This window comes from Vidua macroura, chromosome 13 (assembly GCF_024509145.1).
Source record: "Vidua macroura isolate BioBank_ID:100142 chromosome 13, ASM2450914v1, whole genome shotgun sequence".
NCBI classification, from domain to species: domain Eukaryota; kingdom Metazoa; phylum Chordata; class Aves; order Passeriformes; family Viduidae; genus Vidua; species Vidua macroura.
Window position 1 is genome coordinate 312,879 of NC_071583.1, and position 18,999 is coordinate 331,877.

Genomic DNA, 18,999 nt, shown 5'->3' on the forward strand with positions numbered 1-18,999 from the left:
CTCAGTTCAGGCATTCTTCCCTTTTTGTACAATGGAAGGGTTAAACCATTTCTCTCTTGATTCTCAGACAGGAGATCAACAAAGTTTGAGTTTTGAGGTTTTCTACAGAAAATAATACTTGTGTTGAGTTGAAGTGCAGGTTATGGGTCAGTAGTAAACAGTAAAGGGCCAGTATGAAAGTCTAGCCCAGACAATGGATATGAAACAGGTATTTCAGCCCTAATGTGAGAGTGCCTTGTCCCTGGAGCTATCGGTATGTGCGGTCTGCCTGAGTGTGTCCGTAACACCTACCGCCGCTGCCACGCCCGGTCCCAGCTCGGTCCCAGCTCGGTCCCAGCCCGGTCCCAGCTCGGTCCCAGCCCGGTCCCAGCTCGGTCCCAGCCCGGTCCCAGGTCGGTCCCTTCCCGGTCCCAGGTCGGTTCCAGCCCGGTCCCAGGTCGGTTCCAGCCTAGTCCCAGCTCAGTTCCAGTTCGGTCCCTGCCCGGTCCCAGCTCAGTTCCAGCCCGGTCCCAGGTCGGTTCCAGCTCAGTTCCCAGGTCGGTTCCAGCCTAGTCCCAGCCCGGTCCCTGCCCGGTCCCAGCTCGGTCCCAGCCCGGTCCCAGCTCGGTCCCAGCTCGGTCCCTGCCCGGTTCCAGCTCAGTTCCAGCCCGGTCCCAGCTCGGTTCCAGCTCGGTCCCAGCTCAGTTCCAGCCCGGTCCCAGCTCGGTCCCTTCCCGGTCCCAGGTCGGTTCCAGCCCGGTCCCAGCTCGGTCCCAGCCCGGTCCCAGCTCAGTCCCAGCTCAGTTCCAGCCCCGTTCCAGCTCGGTTCCAGCCCGGTCCCAGCTCAGTTCCAGCTCGGTCCCAGCCCGGTCCCAGGTCGGTTCCAGCTCGGTCCCAGCTCAGTTCCAGCCCGGTCCCAGCTCAGTTCCAGCTCGGTTCCAGCCCGGTCCCAGCTCAGTTCCAGCTCAGTCCCAGGTCGGTCCCAGCCCGGTCCCAGGTCGGTTCCAGCCCGGTCCCAGCTCAGTTCCAGCCCGGTCCCAGCTCAGTTCCAGCTCGGTCCCTGTCCGGTCCCAGCTCCGTTCCAGCCCGGTCCCAGCTCGGTTCCAGCCCGGTCCCAGGTCGGTTCCAGCCCGGTCCCAGGTCGGTTCCAGCCCGGTCCCAGCTCAGTTCCAGGTCGGTCCCAGCTCAGTCCCAGCCCGGTCCCAGGTCGGTTCCAGCCCGGTCCCAGCTCAGTTCCAGGTCGGTCCCAGGTCGGTTCCAGCCCGGTCCCAGCTCAGTTCCAGGTCGGTCCCAGGTCGGTTCCAGCCCGGTCCCAGCTCCGTTCCAGCCCAGTCCCAGCCCGGTCCCAGCTCCGTTCCAGCCCAGTCCCAGCCCGGTCCCAGCTCCGTTCCAGCTCGGTCCCTGTCCGGTCCCAGCCCCGCTCACCTGGCTGGGGCGCTGCTGCCCCCTGCCGGACGGCCCTGCCACCGCAGGGTGGCGTCTCCGCCCGGCGCGGCCCCGCGCCCCGCGGCCCTGTGCTCAGCCCACGCGAGCGCAGCCACACGCGTGTGACACGTCTGCCCTCAGGGCTGGCCGCTGGGCACCCCCGGGGGTTACGCAGTGCGAGGTGCGGGTGCCCACGGGCAGTTGTGGGGTGCCCGGGCCGCTGAAGTGGGATGTGGTGAGCCCAGGTGCCGCAAGGCGCCGACAGTGCTGGGTAGAAAAAGGAGATTGCGCGGAGTGAGAACGGAACGGAACGGAACGGAACGGAACGGAACGGGACCGGGACCGGGGCCGGGCCGGGCCGGGCCGGGCCGGGCCCAGACGAGCGGGAACGGGAGCGGGAGCGGGAGCGGGCGTGGCCCCGCCCAGCCCGCACGTGACCGCGGCAGCGTGCTGGGGGCGGGGCCTCAGCGCGCAGGCGCCCCGGGGAGGGCGTGCCCTTCCTCCGGGCCTGCCCCCGCGGGTGACGCCGCCGCGCGCGCCCGGCCCCACCTCTCGCGCGACGTCAGGCGGCCGGGCCGGGCGGTGGCGGCGCGCGGCGATGGAGCGGCCGCCGCTCGGCCGGTGAGTGAGCGGCGGACCGCGGGAGCGGAGCGGGGCGGGAGCGGGGCGGGAGAACACCCGGAACCGAGGGACGAGGCGTGGGGACCCCGCCCGACCGGCCCCGGGTGCGCCCATCGCGAGCGCCTCACCCACCCCCAGAGCCGCCGCTCGGCCGCGCTGTCTCTCGCCGCCCCTCGCCGCCCCGCTCCTGCGGCCGGTTTAGGACTCTCTGGCCGAGTCGCGGCCCCGCCGGCACACTCGCCCCGTTCCGGGCCGTCGTCCGGGACGCAGGGCCCGGGCTTCGCGGGGCGATGCGTGGCCCGGCGGTGGCGAGCGGCGCCTGCGGCCCCTGCCGTGGCCCCCGCGGTCGCCCCGATCCCCGCGGCCGCCCCGGGCCCTCCCGGGGGCGGCCCCACGCGCGTGTGGCCGGTGCTGGGGGTTCGCGAGGCACCGCCTCGGCCCTCGCGCTGGTTTGGGGCGGGCTAAGGCGTGTGTTCGCTTCGCCGATTCCTGCTCGCCTTGGCTGTCTTTGATGAGATGGTTAAGACACGACTTATTTCGTGGCAAGCTCTGAATTTTCCGGCTTAAAAGCAGATTGTCACTGACAGGCCTTTAAAGTAAAGAGCTTAAGGGGTAAAGCAGCAGCTTCGAAGCTTTATGAGTGCCAAAATTCATGAGCCTTGGAGCTGACACTGTATGACTTGTGTGCAGCTGTTGTCACTGGAGACACAGAAGTACCTGGTGCGCATTAGTGACAAATGCGGTGGCCAGCAAAACTCCCACGGTGGGTGGAGGCATTGCTTTCACTAAAAAAACTCTATCAGTAGGGAAATTTAATGAGGCTTTTTGGTGGGTAGGAAGTGTAAAGGTCTGAACTGAAGGTACAAAGATCTGAGTGGAAGGTTAGGGGAGGAGGAGACAGAAGAGGGTAACGTAACTCCCACTGCATCAGTAAACAGTGTCCATCCTCCACAAACCTTAAAATGAGGTGTTTGTGCAGGTTAGAAGCCCTTAGTAACAGTCCAGGTTACCGGTGTGGTCACTGAAGTAGTGATGCCTTGACCTGAGCCAGTGCCACTGGGTTCTCCTCGGGTCAGGAAGTAAGCGATGCTGTCCCTGATGCTCACCACTGACTCTGTCTTACTCAAGATTAACATGTGGCAGGTGGCTCCATTTCTGGTCATGATCCTTCTCTTAGGGTAAACTCTTGGTCCATCTGGAAGCGTGTAGAGGCAAGGAAGGCCCGGTGAGTAGGTGTACTCACTGGAAGGGCTGTTTCTGTCTTGGTTCTGGGGGGGGACTCTTCCTTCTCTTGTCTGGGGACGGTGGGGCTGCCCAGCTTGCAGGGCTTGCGCTGCTCAGCAGCTCTGCAGCTACACAGGGTTCTGGCACCAAATGAACAAGTTTGTTGGAGCTTTGTATCCACTGTTCTGCTGCCTGATAAACCCACCCAGCTGGTCTGGAAACCATCCAAAATATAGAAGCAAACTGAAGACAGAGGAAGATCTACTTTGTGTGGAATTTGCTTTAGAAAAAAATTGGAACTTCAGGTTTCTATAAAGTTTGGGGTTTCCCTCCTCCATTTTCCCCATAAAAGTTGTTGAGTTTGGTTTTCTAAGTAGTTCCGTATCATAGTTTGGGCTGTCTTGCATCTTATTTAATCACAGCTGAAGTTCCTGTAATTAAAATGTATGTCTAATTCAGATACAAAATAGAAAGCATTGGAAGTCTACAGATTTTGTTTCCATGTGTTTAGAGAGGTGCATTCTGCAGGAAATTGGTTGTATCTAGTGAGTCAGCTCCCCCACTGCTTGGGTGAATGGCCTGTGCCTGACTGTGAGCCGGCAACTGTGGCTGCTCTGGAGTCAGGCAAACCTCGTGTTAGTGTTTTCTCAGGTCTTCTGAGAATTGTTTTGAGCCATTCAAAAAGACTTGGTGTGATAATATCTTGGGCTTGGTTTCTAGGAATTTTTGCTTAGAGCTCTGGAGGAGGAGTCTTCCCTCTCCACTGGCTTCCCCAGAACGTTTACTGGTGTGGTGTGTTCTCCTCAGGTGGTTCTGTAGCTTTGGCACCAGATTTCACTGAGTGTAAGGTGTTTCTCAGGTGAGCTGGCGTGTTGGCTGCCTCTTGATAGACCTGGAGTCTCCTCACCCCTGAAATAGAGGGAGTGGTTTTTGCTAAGGCCTGATGAAGGCTGGTTGCTGTGGCACACTGAATGCTGCTTGGCACAGAGGTCGTGTGCTCTCCGTGAGGGCTGGAGCTCATGGGGACTTGAGCTCTCTGGGGCCAGGGTGGGCTCTCAATAGCAAGACTTGTAAAAATGGTGTGTAGGCAATGAACCCTGGGTGGCCCAGGTGACATCCAGAGGTCCCTTCCAAGGTTAGCAGATCTGTGAACTCAGTACAATATTTCCTAGAGGATAAACATCTCTGGAAAGAGTGAAGATGGCTGAATGAAACGGAACGTGAAGGTGGCAATCTAGATGTGCCTTGTCTGCACTTCTAGAAACTCAGTATTCTGCTATGATTAAATACTTAACTCCCCAAAGCAGTTGAGACCCTGGATATTGTTACAGCACAATGAGCTGATTCTTTCGGCTTGATTTAAGCTCCAAATTCTCAAAATTGTTCTTCCAGCCAAGCTGCTAAGGAAAAAGGAAAGAAGGAAACAAGCAATTGTGTGGAGTTAAATATATTTTTGCAATATGCAATGTCTTCATACTTTCAGAAACATTTTATGGTAATGCATATCTAGTTGACCCTTTTTATTTATAGAGAAGAATCCTACTCGTGTCCCAAAAATACAAACAACTTCTATAAAAATAAGATTGAGAACTTTGATTTGGAAGCTAGCTCTGACACACCACATGAAATGCAAACACAGAACAGGAGGTCTCTACCCCAAAAACGTTTACATTTTATTAACTTAAATCCAAACCTGAGAAGTTCAGAAGTTTGCCAACGCTCATGAACATTTATGCCATGCAGATACCCCCCAAGTATGTACTTTATGTGCATGCTGTGTTGGGGCTTCCATCATGCTCTGTGTTGGTCCTTGTTTTGGACAGTGGCTTAATTCTTTAGTCTGACACTGGTCACACAAGCACTCCTGTGGCAAAATTCCCAGTGAACATCAAGGCATTTGGTCAGCTGGGAAGGTTTGTCTGAATCAGGGCAGTCTGTGATGTGGTATAGTGTTGCATGCTCTGATATGATCAAACTTTATTTGAATGCTTAGAGGATTTCCCTCCTTGAGATAATTTATTAGGTTAAAGTAGTCAGAGTATGAGGTAACTTCAGAGGCTGCTTCTGATTTTAAATACATCAAAGCTAGCAAAACCCCAGTATTTCAAATGAGTTTATTCTTTTCTCTGAAGGGGACTCTGAATATGTGTGCTGTTTTATTGTTTATCAGGTATTAATGGTGTTTCTTATTACGCTTGTTAATTTTGGCAGGTCTTTCTCCTCTACAAAGAAGCTTTGTTGCCAAGATTTACTCTGAAAATTACCTACAGTACTGACTGCAGATGTCTGCAAATGTAGAAGCTGATAAATCATACCTTCTTCCCTCCCCTGACTTTCCTGTTTCCTCTGGAATTTATACTTCTAAACTTTTTTAAAGTTAGATGTCTGTTGATGACATTTGGATTACAACTATGAGCATACCTATGCAAAGAGACAAGCTACCCTGAGTACTTTTGAGGTATGTATGTCTCCTATGACTTAGAACACATGGAAGGGGAAGGCTGTCTGATTAGGGCAAAGAGAGCTCTAGGTGTACTTATTCTATATTTAGGCTGTTGTGCACCATTTTGCATGGTTTTAGCAGCAGAATATACATGTACACAGTGAGGCTGTAGGAGCACCAGAATATCCAGCTGGTATTGTATGGAGGGTGACCTTGGTTGAACCTGCTGTGGGAGTACTCAAAAGATTGTCTTGAGAAAAGCTGTATCCACTGCTCACCCATTCATTTCCTAAATACCACCATGGTCTGCAGAAATTTTCTTCTTCAAAGTATGTGACAGACATGCAGTAGTCATTGAAATGCACCTGGGAGGCCATGGTGGTTGCTCTGTTTGCTTAGATAAAGCACTCACAGGAAGTTACAGAGTACTTGCCTTGAATTTGGAAGCCTCTGGAATAAAGGTTAGGAAAGAAGGATATTTTGCTCACCTTCTTTTGCACAGGTGCGGGCACAGTGCTGTCTGCTCCCAGTAAGGAGCAGTCTCGTTAGACAATATGCCTGTGATGTACAAGAGTAGCAGAGCTGGGTGGGATTTGCCTTGTTGCTGTGCAGGTTTGTCCCACCCAGGTAACAAGAGATGGACAGCCTTGGCTGTTTCTGCAGCATAGAAAGTAACGAGCATGCACAGTTTTATTTTCCTGGAGGCTTTTAGCTGTCTATACGTATTTTAAACCTGGAATGAGGAAGCTGGCTAGCTGCCTCTGTATGGGCTTAGAGGAGGCTGGTGTGCACTGTTAACATCTTTTACTTCTGTAAACTACTTGGATATGTTATCCCTTCTGTGATGTAGATGCCAACGTTCCAGAGCAGTGGCGGTCTTGTCAGTTCATGGTGGGTTACAGTGGAAGGCAGCCAAACACACACCTCTGTGGCTTCCAGAAGAGACATTAGTGGGTTTAGTTCAAAAAGGAAAATTAATTGTGCTGAAAGTAGCTACCTGACTGAATCATTCATCATGCCACACTGCCGTGATGTATTTAGCAGGCAACACAGACTCTTTTGTTGATAAGCTCCAGTGGTTCAGGCTGAGATAATACTGGAGGGACACAAAACTGACCTACTTCCCTGTCTGACTTAAAACAGCCTGATGGTGTTTCTGTTACAGGAGGGCAGAATGGGCCGAGTTGCAGTGCAGGTGTGAACTGTGTTGGGCAGCAGAGTGCAGTAGTTGGGAAGGGGATCCCTTACATTCGCTGAAGGAACTCCTCCATCATTCACCTGCAAGCAGAGCTGGGGCCAGGGATTGGCCTCTTGGTGAGATTCTCTGTTATGTGTGGGCAGAAGTTGGTGGAGCACACTTTAAATGTGCTTCTCAGTCTGCCTGGGCAGTGTTATTTGGCTGTGGCAGTGTGCAAAACTAGCACTGGGCAGAAAGGAGGAGCATTGTTTCCCGTAAGCTGCTTTCATGGAAGCTGTAGGAACACACCAGGAGTGGTTTGCTGAGCTGCCCATTGTGGTGCCTTATGCAGTGTACCAGAGATGTGGATTCTGTAACCCAACTTGGTGCATTTTTTTGGATTGTATATAAGTAAGTTATGATCTCTGTAATCCTGTCAATTAATGGTGCACATTTCCCAAAAAAGCTGCCATTCTGTGAAAATAGAACAATTCCTGCAGTATCTCTGAATACCTGTAAGAATAAATAGATTGCATGTCTCTGTGAGTGTGTATATTCCTAAACAGAATATTATTCTTTATTTCCCTAATGTAAGATAATGTTGTACTACCTTTGTAAAACATTAAGTTTCATGAAAAACATAAGTGAAGTTTAATTATTCAAACTCATATAACTAATATAAGTGAATTACTAAAATGTTGGGTGACAAGGAGATTGAATGTAAGATAAAGTTTTCTTTTGATGTAAAGAAGTGGTCTGAAAGGTGAAATTGTGTGTATTAGAGAACGTTGCATTAAAACTGTTCTACAGGGTGTCTAAAAAGTTCAAAGAACATTAAAGGACACTGCAGTGTTGAGATGAATGGTACTGCCATTGATTCAGCTGGTGGGATGGATTATGACGGGAAGTTTGCAGATACCTACTTACAGTTTCTTCAGGCATAAATTTGGCGGATTTCAATATATTTTGGATTTGTGTGACTTGATGATGTCCTTAACAAATCCCATAGTGGCCTTCATTATGGAAGCTGTTGACTATTATTTTCCTGAAAGCCAGTTGCCATGGTGATTACCTGAGGGCAAATAAATGTGTTTTTCATGGTTCCAGTTATACTAGTTTTGAGCAAAAGGACTGTGGCTTTTTCTGGGATCCCTGGAAGGGCTGCACCCATAGCACTCCATGTTTGTAAATTGCTGCCTGCTGAACAAGCATCTCATGCTTTAGTGGATCACAGTCATAAGGGGTAGTGTCACTTGTCTATGAAAAGCAGTGAGTGTCCTTGCTGTGATCCTGAGGTTGAATAGCAGTTAAAATGGGAGAAATGAACACAGAGTGACTTTGGGTCAGAATCTGACTTTGGGTCAGACTGAACTTAGCCCATTCAAGCCAGTGATGGCTGACTGACTAGTAAGGCAAAAGCTCTATTGGTGCCCAAGGTGTGTGGCACTGTGGTCCTTCCCTGTGCTGGCTTTCAGCTGGGGTAGCCTCTAGCTTTGGTTGGTATGAATGCTTTGTGGAGGAAGATATTCTGTATATGTGAACCTTTGCATAGCAGAAGAACTTGGCTGGTGAGCATTGGATACTTTGAGAAGTTTGACTTCCTGGGCTGCAGAGCATCCTGTGGTAAGAGGAACAGAGGGGGAGGCTGTATCAGTGGCTGCTTGCTGCTCTGCAGAGCAATTCCTGTACTGGTCATACTTTTGCTGTGGGAGTTAGTTCTCAGCTAGTTTGTTGTGCTGAAAGTTTTGGTTCTGGTTTACTGATGTCCTTTAAATGCTTCTGGTGTAATTCCAGTCCGTGGGAGAAGTACAGGATCCAGCACTGTACAGTCTTTTTATTAATATATTAATAGGGCCAGGTGAAGAATTTTGTAGGTGATGCAAGATGGGAAGTTGATAGACCTGATGATAGTACTGCCATTCAGAGGCACCTATTGAGGAATAGGCAGACAGGAACCTCACGAGGTTCAATAAAGGGAAAGAGGAAGCTCTGCACCTGGGAGGACCCACCCCATGTAGCTGGTGTTCTATAACCACCCATGTACCTGTACTGGAGGCCTGACCAACTGCAAAGCTGCTCTGCAGCTAGCAAATGGGGTGTTCTGGCAGAAACCCAAGTTGCACAACGGCTCTGTAAGGAGCCATTAACTTGGTCTTGGTTTTGACTCTGATTATAAGCCTGCACCTTCTCAGTGGTAGCTGAAATTCAGCCTTATTTCAAATAAGACTGCTCTCTTCTTGTGCTGCTTTGGGTAAAGATTTGTGGATTTTTTTTATGTGGACTCTACCATGAATGTGGGAGGAAACATTCTGATTTTGGCTGAGGTTTTAAATGCATGACTACTTGTTTCCCATTAGCAACAAAGTAGTCAAGCCCAATTGCTTTGTACCAAATTACTGCCTCTGTGCTGCTGGATGTGGAGGTGGATATTGAAGAGCAGCATATTTGTGAGTGGCTGCTTTGCTGTGCTGTGTTTGTGCAGTTTGTGTCTGTGTCTCTAAAATGCATTATAAGAGCTAATAGAAGAAAAGAATCATAGATACGCATCAGTATTTTTATTGCAGAAGTCCAAAAAGTGAGCAAAGCGGGGAATTCACAAGTCTGTGTGGTAGCAGTTGATGGATGCTGCTCTGATGGGATAAGGAGTTGTGGCTGTGCTGGGCTGGATCCTTGACACCTGAAAAGAGGCCTGGCAGCATGTCTGTGCTGCAGGGCAAGTGCCCATGGCCCTGCTCACACCATGGCTGTGAGATACACGGGCCAGGCTGGTGCTGTTCCGACCCATTAGGGTACATAGGAATGAAGTTATATTGTTCCTTGTCTCAAGCTCTGCTTGAGCCTACGTGGGACTGGGAGAAGTGGCTGTAATGAGTCAAGTCAAAAACACCTTATGCATGTCTCCTGTTTCTGTTGACAGCTGATAGCAGGTTTTTAACACTGAGATCAGGTAAGAAGGTGTGGGTGGGGGTAGTCTTTTACTGATAGGTCCTCCCAGCCTCCTGCAAGTGCTGACTGAAGGACTTGAAGCAGTATTTGATGGGCAACCTGAACATCTTGTTTGTAGTCCTGCAGGGAGGAATGTACTAATGCTTGATTAGAAAAGGCCACGTAAACAAACTGGCCCCAGATTAAGACCACTACTATTATACTAATACAATTTTTTTAAGAGTTGCATTTAAGTAAAAGCTCCCTAGACTAGCAGTCTTGAAGAAGGATCAGGAGGGAGAGTTTTCTTCTGAAGAGCAAGATGAAGCTGTCAGTGGTTGAACAGCATCAACAGTCAGAGCATTAGTGATGGCTATTGACTTCTGGTCAGAATTTCTGTCTTGCCAGATTTGTGTCACGTTTTAAGCAATACTGGTAGAAAGAGCTGGTTTTGAGTCATCAGGGGGAGTATTTTACCACTCTGTGTGAGGTTAGTTCTACTTTCTTCTTTCACGAGTCATTGTAAATATGATACTTTCCAAAATTCAGGTCTAAAAGCACATGTTAAAATCACACATAGTGTGGGGTGTGGGTTGGTGGTAGATGATATCTTTCTTTACAAGCCTGCTAATTTAACTTGTTTTAACCTCCTTACAACTGCAAGCCTGGAATAAACCTTTCTTTTAGAACTAGAGATGCTAAATCTTGCCAGCTTCTCTGCTGGCATTATCACAGGTAATTCTGCTAGGAGTTAAAATGAGAGAGTTAAAATCTCTGAGAGGAGTTAAAATCTCTTATTTTCTTTGTATTACTAGCATACTTAGAAGTCCCTCTTTAATGCCAGAATTAGGTGTAGTATAAGCTTTTGTCTTCCCTTGGAAGTGGTGTGAAAATACCTGTCTTTCCACTTTATGGTTCTCTTGTTCCTGACATTTGAGTCACCTTTGACACACAGAAAATGGCAGTGTCTCTTGGCAGACAGGCAATGAAGAGATAAGAGCAGCTTTGATCTCTCCCCTCCACCCCTTCCTCTCCTGAAAAGATCCTGCTGAAATTCTTGCCATGGCCTAGTACTGTTGCATTTTTCCAGAGATTGAAGAAGCAGATCCAGATAATGCAAATGTTAATAGGAGAAGTTGATAGTAGGAGTGCAACTGACCACTAAAAGATTTGAGATGCTTCAAGGAATTAAATCCATTCTTTTCTTTGTGGAAGACACATTGTTTTGAATATTTGCTTAACACTTCTTCAGTCTTTTCCTTTAGGGGAGGGAGTTGCAGTATTGAACTGTGGAAGTGAAATCACTTGTATTCTGATGAGTTCTTGCTGAAGCTCACTGAGTTCCTGTTTCTGCAGCTGTTGTGGCCATAGCATCAGATAGGAGGTTTTTGGTAACACCATTTGGGAGTAATTGTGTACCCTGTCTGTCTACTTCCTCTCTTTAACTTTATTCCAAAGTTGTTATAACCGGGTCTATGGTCAGATTTGTCCCTCAGTCCTGTCTTCCTTCAAATAAGAGGTTTTTTTTTTTGTATTGGTTCATGTTCATATCACAGCCCTGGAAATATCTGTGCCTACAAAAGCTAAAATTGGATGCCATGCTGTGGTTCTGAATATGAGCCCCAGGGGACAAAAGAGGTTGGAAGTTCCTTACATTGCTACTTCTGTTGTAGTTCTTGTGTTGTGAAAGGATAGCTTCAGATCCCTGCTTGGACTGTGGCTGGAGATGTCCCTTCAGTGTTCTTCAGTGAAGCCCCGAGTTCAGAGCATGCACTTGACTGTTTGTGGAACATGTAAATATGGGTGCAACATTTTTCCCTTCTGCAAAAAGCAGAGGTGTTTTAGAGGAAATGCTGCTGTTTGAAGCTAAGCCAATTTGTTTTTGAGGAAGAATGGGTGAGGATGTCAGTTTTCTGAAACAGGTCACTAAATTAAGTGGAAGTGTCAACTGTCAGCCCTCCTGTGGCAGACCACACAGTTTTGAATTGCAGGTTTCCTCTTGAGCCTAGTAAAGCAGGTTGTCTTTATAATAATTCTTCATTCAGTTTGTTTTTCTTCTAAAATCCCTGCAGACCACACTTTTAGCGTTGTCTCCCAAATTTTAAGTATGTTCACCAAAAAATGTAAAGAAAAAGCATATGACGTATGTAATTGTCAATTTCAGCTAATCAGAAGACTCTAGTTAAATCTTTCTTGAACATTCATTTGGCTTTCTTGAAGCACTGTTTTTATATAATGTTATGGAAAATAGCCTATATGTAGCATTTTTCCAGAAAATAATGTTTTTAAATGGTTTGTGTAGGTTCCAGCTATACTGCTGTACACTGTTCATAAATGAATCCGAAGGTAGCAACAGGAGAAATCACGGAAGTATAACATTAACCTTATACGAGCAAATTTTAAGTTTGGTTCTCGACTGTAAAAGTGTCACATAACCTTTAGGCAGCTTCTTGATCTTTCTGTGTGGGGGGAGGTTCACCTGAAAACTAGGGAAATATTAATAATTCAACATAATCTGGGAGCATTCGAAGGGTGAATTCATGGACTGCTCACATGTTATGGTAATACAAACCTAGAAATACTTTATGTAGCTAAGGAATTCATCAAGGATGAAGTTCTGCTAAGCTGTGGAACCAGCAGCATTGCCCCACAGTCACACTCCACGGCACACCAGCTCTAGATGCAGCAGTGCAGTTGGGAAAGGCTTCTGATAAATAGGCAGATCACCAGCTATAGAAATACAGCTGAAACATTTTGCTTTGGTTTTCACATGAGACTTTAACATATCACAAACACAGAATGATTATGTATTAGTACCTCTGCGTGGTTAATAATTTTGGAGAAGTCTTGATCTTTGCTTCATAGCTTTGACTCAAACAGTGTAACCACTGAGTTACCAAATGTTCAGAGAGGGGTGGAATAGATGTCAGTGGCAATTGGTTGTACTGCAAAGCAGCAGAACCATTTCTGAGAACCAGTCACTCAACTTTAGGCCATTGTGAGTTATTATTACTCAAACAAACATAGAAAATTGCCTCATCTTTGATGTTTTCTATGGTCCTTAGATGTGAACTTCTAACTTTGCAGAAGAGCCTGCAGTCTATTCTACATTGAGAGCAATGATCAAGCAATACTTCCTATAGGGAGGGCATCAGTAATGTAGAGGTTGCCCACAGGTGGTATTGAAGGTACTTGATTCTGATGTAGGTGTACTCAGGAAGATGTTTCTTAAAAAGAAATTGAAAGGAGAAAGGGATCTGTCACTCACTAAGATAGTGTTTGGTATATGCTCTGTGAGTGACAATAAGTGAAGTTTTATCTACAGAATTAATATTTGAGCTTTCAGGAACATAAACTGTGTACATTAGTTCTGCTGGTCAGCAGTATTAAATATAAAGTTATAGGAAGGAACTGTTTCAACAGGATGTGGATCTGAGAAGAGGCTGATGTTGAAAGATCACCTTCTGGTATGTCTGAGCATGCTGCCCTTGCACATGTGAACCATTAATGGATACAGTAATAGAAGTGGTGAACTCTTTTTGGTGTGCCAAAACATAAAATCTTCTGCTGATGAAACCTTTGAAGTTGCCATTTGTTAATGTGTATGGGAAGGCATGGGAAAAAGTGACTGTCTCTCCCTCCCCACCCCTGCTTCAGAGAGAAGGAGGACAATAGGCGATCTGCTCTCACTCCTTTTTCCTTGTAACATACTCACCTCTAATAAACAAGTGCTTGGACTGTGTAGAGCTATTTTAGACTTGTGAGGATTTTAGGAGAAACCTTGCATGTTTTGCATGGGATCAGACATAATGCCATTTTTCTCCCTGAATATCTTAAAAATCGTGTAATTCATAAAACACGCTGACAGCCTTTGCTTTTAACAGTGCTCTCAGCCATACTCCCTTTCTGGTCTTGGCCTGGGGAGGGTCTTTGTATATCATGTTTCTGGTTTTTCTTTCGGGCTTCAGTAGAATTCAAAAAAATATTTTCTTGGATGAATTTTGGAGGAGGAGGATGATGAAGAATTATGTATGTAAAACAGTAGGTATATTTTCCATTAAAAATACTGTTTTCTGTTTTCTTTCTGCCTGTATTCTGCCATTTACCTAAGGTATTTGTATTTAATTATTTCTTGTATGTCGTCTTCTTCCATTCTTGCCCAAATTCTCCACTCAGACTTTTTCAAAATTGTTCTATTGTAATAGCTAAATATATACTCTAGATATTGGGTAGTCATGTTACTATCCCGTTTACTTGAGTCAAATTACTTACTCTGTTACTGGTGTCTTCCTCTTTAAATGTTTTCCAGATGACAACCCTCTTGAATTTCACACTCATTCTGATTTCTCATGAGTTCTTTTTTCTGATAGGATTAGCTGTTAACACACCCAGAGCTTTCTCTCCTTATTTGCTCTGCTGAGCAATGATGCTTTTAAAATATCTTAATCCTCCTTTGGATATAAATCACTTGCTAGGGTTCCCAATTCCTGTAATAGGTGGCTTTCCAGTGTGTGACTGTTGCTTCTTTAGTCTTTCTTGCTAAACTGTTTGCCTGGATACAGACTCCATTTTGGGATGAGTTTCTGAAAATAATCCAGGATTTCTCAAACTAAGATGGTCTTTTTCTTAGTAAAAATCGCTTCTATTCTGAAACAACTGAACAATTCTTTTACCAAACAGGATGAGTGGGAAGCATCTCCTTCCTAACATTCCTGCTAACTGTGATAACAAGTCTATAGTGAGTTGTTAAATTGACCTGTTTATGAAATAAAAGGCATGTGAGGATTATATAGGTAATTGTACTTCAGCATTATTATTAAGGGTTCATGGTGTTCATATATGGCGTAAGTAAAAGGTATTTGAAATACTCTATGAGAACATGGATTTTTTCCCGTTTCCTTTCTTTGAAAATAATTTTTCTTCCCCATTTCTGCAGTCCTGTACTGTTTGTTTCTGTAACAAGTACTTCAGCTGCAGATAAGTCATCTCTGAACTGGTTTTCAATGGTAGCTTCAGAGTTCACTTTGTTTACAAAGAACTGATTTTGAAGGGAATTAATTCAACTGATTAATTTAAAGTAAACTTTCGCTTGAATGAAGTCTAAAAATCTGAGGGGCGGAAGTATTTTCAGACTGATGCTTGTCAAATTTTTTTAAATGTTCATGTTACAAAGTATTTGATAAAGAAAAGTGAAAGAGTAGGAAGAATTGTCAAAAAACATTAAAGCCAAGATGATGTCTACGCTTTGTTAGTACCTGGAAGTGAAGGAATTTTGATTAGCCCCGTGCAATAGTTTCTCAAGTTCAGAAGAAAATGGAGCTTCTGACAGAAAATGGGAGTTTTGGTGGTGTGCCAATAAGGGTTGTGATTCACAGGAGGGACAGTACAGGTAGTTTTGGTGCTAATGCCTCTCAGTGCCCTGTGGGCACTCTGGGACACAGACTCTGAACTGTGGCAGCTGTGAAACAATTTGAGCCAAAAGCGGCTGCTGATCTGCAGGTCCTGTAGTGCTGTATCTCTGAAGACCTTGCTGACAAAAGCTCTTACAGTTACTATAAATAAAATAACACTAAAACTTTAAAAAAAAAGTAGACAAATAGAGTGACTGAAGTTCTATTAGTGAGACCTCATGTGACCAGTACTTCACACATTATAGTTGTCCACTCATGCTAGTATAGAATTTCTTTTATATGAAGATCTTTTTCAAAAATGTGTTCATTCATTTTTTCCAAGTTCATAATATTTGCTGTCATCACTTTCTTCATATTCTAGCATCCCTCTTCAGTGGATCAGAGTAACCCTTTCTTCTTCTCTTTCTGTCTTGGAGGTGGGAATCTGATGTGGAATAAAACATCAAAATACCCCTGTTGTGCAGAGTTCTTGTAGTGTTCATCTGAAGAGTAGTGTGCTCCCTGTTTTCAAGAACTGGTTGAGTTACTGATCATCTTTGGAAAATCTGGGTGATCTGGCTGTGTTTCAGAATAGTCCTTGAGGCTGGCTAGAGAAGTGTGGTCACCGTGTCTGGTCTCAGCTGTCCTCTTGTCATCTCCTAGCAAGCACCTGGCCTTTGGGTCGTTTTCAGAAATGTACAGTAAGGAGCTGCCGGGGGACAGCAGTTGCCTGTGCGATGAGCTGTGGCAGGTGCAAGTGTGTCCAAGTGCTCACACCTTTCACCTCCTGTGAGGTGAGCACCAGGTAAACCAGAGCCAGCTGTTTGACCTGTGCTGGGAGCATTGAGAATGACTAAATAGGAGAAGAAAATAAAATCTGTATGGTGCAGGTTGGAGCCCTGGCATCTTCTGCTTTCAGCCTGTGGTGATGGCCATAAACCCCAACAGAAAATGCTCCTTCACAAGAACTTCTTGATTAACTCTATAAGATTCAGTTTTAACTTCAGTCATATTTGTATCCCTTAGTTATTTGAAAGAGTTTAAAATAAGACAGCTTCCAGGGGCGCTTGCATTTCAATGGAAAAAAAATTACTAAAAAAAAATTTAAAAGTTGGAATCATGCTCTTTGTTGTTTATGTATATCTTTCCTCCCATTTTCAGTATTGTATCTCATACTCAATTTCTTTTGCAGTTTTGTTCAGTGGAGGGACTGCTGTGGGTCAACCATGCTAAAGGGCAAATGATGGAGGCAAGTACAAGTTTATCCTTTCACTGTTACCTAATGTTGGTTTTGCCAGTTTTTCCTTTTGAACTGTTTTGTTTCCCAGGGCTCCTGGGAAATAATTGCACAAATGAAGGACTGTATCAGAATGTTCTGGGATGTAATAATGTTATAACATCTGCTCATTTGGCTGTATATGGAATTGTGAATTTTGTTCCTGATGTAGTATATTCTTGTACAAATAAGAAATGTATGTTTTTGAACTTTATGCTATAAAGTATTGTTTCCTCCCACTAACAGAATATAGAGGTGGTTGTAAGTAGAGAAAACAAAAGTGAGCACAAAAGTTGAATCCTAATGCAAATAAGTATGCTAATTAATTTTGAAGATTCACAATTCTTCACACTTAAGAGTATTCTTTTTTCCCAGAAGTAGGTACTAGAAGAAATAAATAGTTGTAAGGTTTTTCATACCAGATGTGTCATTTGCAAAGCTCATTTCAGGCTCACAACAGACTCATCCTATGGAAACAGAAGGAGGAGATGACTACAAAGCTCCCATTAGGAGCCTCTGAGAGGCCATATAATTTCAGAAATATGTCCCAGAATACACAGGGTGGCTGTGCCTTGTTTGTGAGCTCACTGTGGGCTGGTTTGTTTCAGGTTGTTTTGTAAACTGTCATAGGGTTAATTTAAGCAGGGTGATTTTTTCTAGCAAATAATGCATGGAATTCCAGTTAGATTCAGGTGGTCTTCTTTAAGACCAGCAGCATTGCCAGTGATAATGTGGATAAGAGAGCATGCAGGAGATCAAAGAGATCCTGGCTGGAGAGTTTACCAATCATCTTAGATAAGAACTGTGGTTCTTCAGTGAGTCCTGACTGAAAATAAATGCTGAGTGAATTAGCTAAAATGAAAAAGGCAGTTATGGGTCATCTGTCAGCTTTGTGTTTTATACGCCAAATAGTTTTGGGACTCTTGCTTTTTTATATGGTGAGTTTTGTTCACTGAACCATTTGGTCTGTTGGTTAAAAAGGAGCATCTAGTTTTGCGATTTTTTTTGTCCCAAAACATAAATTGAGTGGAGACCTGTAGTCTAACTTTCTGCAAAACCTGTTACCTGGGGGGGGGGGGGGAAAGATTAAGAAAGAGGAAGCTCAAAAGTCAAAGCATACTATTAGACAGAAAGACACTTTAATTCATTTAAGAAAGTGTTAAGTATGTAGGTATGTTGTTGGCACATCTTTTTTTCTTCTGCCACACAATTGCTGCATGAATGTGGGTAAATATATTTTTCTTGGATGTAGTTTATTCCTTTACATTTAATGTGTTACTGATTAAACTGGCCAGTATATTTACACTCAATGCTTATATCATCTTCAAAGCACTGAGATAAAATCCTGCATTATTCCAGTGTTCTGCTTTCTGTAAGTATTGAGATTCTTCTTGCCTCCAACTAATAGCAGTGACACTTTTAAAAAAGAGAGAGGCAGCTCTTCTGATATTTTTGGATGGCAATTTGGAAAGCATTTTGGAATATCTGTTTAACCCATTGTGTTAGGCTTCAGATGCACAAAATCAACAGCACTCCAATTGTAAACTCAATGCATTATGTTTCTGCAGCTGTTCTAGCATAGAAATGAACACTCTCAAATCCCAAATATGCTGAGTTTCAAATAATTATTTTCTAAAGCACAAACTGTTTTTTGCCAAGATTGAGGTAGACCTCTGTGAGCTGGTTTCTGTATTTATAGAAGCCTAATCAAAGTTTTCTCTTGAAGAAAACAGTGGTCAGCTTCTGAGCATGTGATCTCATGGTGCTGATGTAAAACCCTTTCACTTACTGTATCCTTCCTTCCTTCCTCCCTTCCTTCCCCATGTCTTTGCTGACCTTCTCCCATAGTTGTTGCTATACAAGTGCTGAGCTGCACTGTTGTATAATCCAGTCCTGTCTGAGCCTAGGGAATGACTTGGGTTGAGCTCTCTAAGAACAGCTGTGCAGTTCCTGTGCCAGAGGCTGAACTGCACATACCTGGTGCTGATCCCTTGCAGATTTGGTTGCTTAATCTACTTTTCAAAAGGCATTCTTGTTTCCTCTGAGAGCTGTGGACAAGAGTATGCCAATTGAAAGCATTTCACTTGTCTGTTCTTGCTTGAAGATAAATTTTCACATCTAGTTTCCAGTGCCGTCAGTGGATGCTGGCCATAATAAACCATTTCTCACTATGTGGAAATGAATAACTCATTTGGAAATGTTCTGGTTTTTTGCATGTATTAAAATACCGTTAAGCTAGGGTCTTAGTATCAGATCTTTGTCAAAGATCAAAATTAATTCTGCCTGAGTGGCTAACATGCTCTCCAGAAGTTTAACCTCATGTTAGATGTTATTATGGGCTTGTTCTTAATAAACAAAATCCCACTGGTTTCTTCTTGCTTCTCCCCCTTTTGAACAGCTTTTTTACCTTTCTTGCTTTCCTACACCCTCTGTGCTGGACTTCTCCCCCCAGGCAATGAATGACTTGTCTCACACAACCTTTGGCTTCTGAGTACAGCCTAGATGCAACTAATGCCATGTGGAGGAGTGCTCCAAGGAC

At 45.2% G+C, this 18,999-nt stretch overlaps 2 protein-coding genes across 6 annotated transcripts in view; both read left to right on the forward strand.

Annotated features, from left to right (window-relative positions):
• Positions 1-255: 255 nt before the first annotated feature.
• Positions 256-2,490, forward strand: LOC128814090 (basic proline-rich protein-like). The gene is made up of 3 exons (XM_053989668.1): positions 256-536; positions 581-1,585; positions 1,650-2,490. The coding sequence occupies exons 1-3, from the start codon at positions 256-258 to the stop codon at positions 2,488-2,490; spliced, it is 2,127 nt and encodes a 708-aa protein (XP_053845643.1).
• TMCC1 (transmembrane and coiled-coil domain family 1) overlaps positions 1,960-18,999 on the forward strand; it is a 71,154-nt gene continuing 54,114 nt past the window's right edge. The window contains exons 1-3 of one of the 5 annotated variants that reach the window (XM_053988952.1): positions 2,009-2,025; positions 5,461-5,707; positions 16,377-16,433. Coding sequence is in view for 3 of the 5 variants with exons in the window: in XM_053988955.1 (XP_053844930.1) it covers positions 16,425-16,433 (9 nt within the window). In the remaining 2 variants the exon portion in view is untranslated. Of the gene's footprint in view, positions 2,026-2,049; positions 2,130-2,472; positions 2,789-5,460; positions 5,708-16,376; positions 16,434-18,999 lie in introns of those variants that run through there. The other 4 variants (XM_053988954.1, XM_053988951.1, XM_053988955.1 and 1 more) reach the window with 4 other exon arrangements.

Excerpts from the sequence above, each read along its gene's own strand:
- LOC128814090 (XM_053989668.1), top strand. The coding sequence starts at position 256 with ATGTGCGGTCTGCCTGAGTGTGTCCGTAACACCTACCGCCGCTGCCAC. Across the intron at positions 537-580 it reads GGTTCCAGCTCAGTTCCCAG|CTCGGTCCCAGCCCGGTCCC; the intron begins GTCGGTTCCAGC and ends GCCCGGTCCCAG. Across the intron at positions 1,586-1,649 it reads CGGGGGTTACGCAGTGCGAG|GTGCCGCAAGGCGCCGACAG; the intron begins GTGCGGGTGCCC and ends TGGTGAGCCCAG.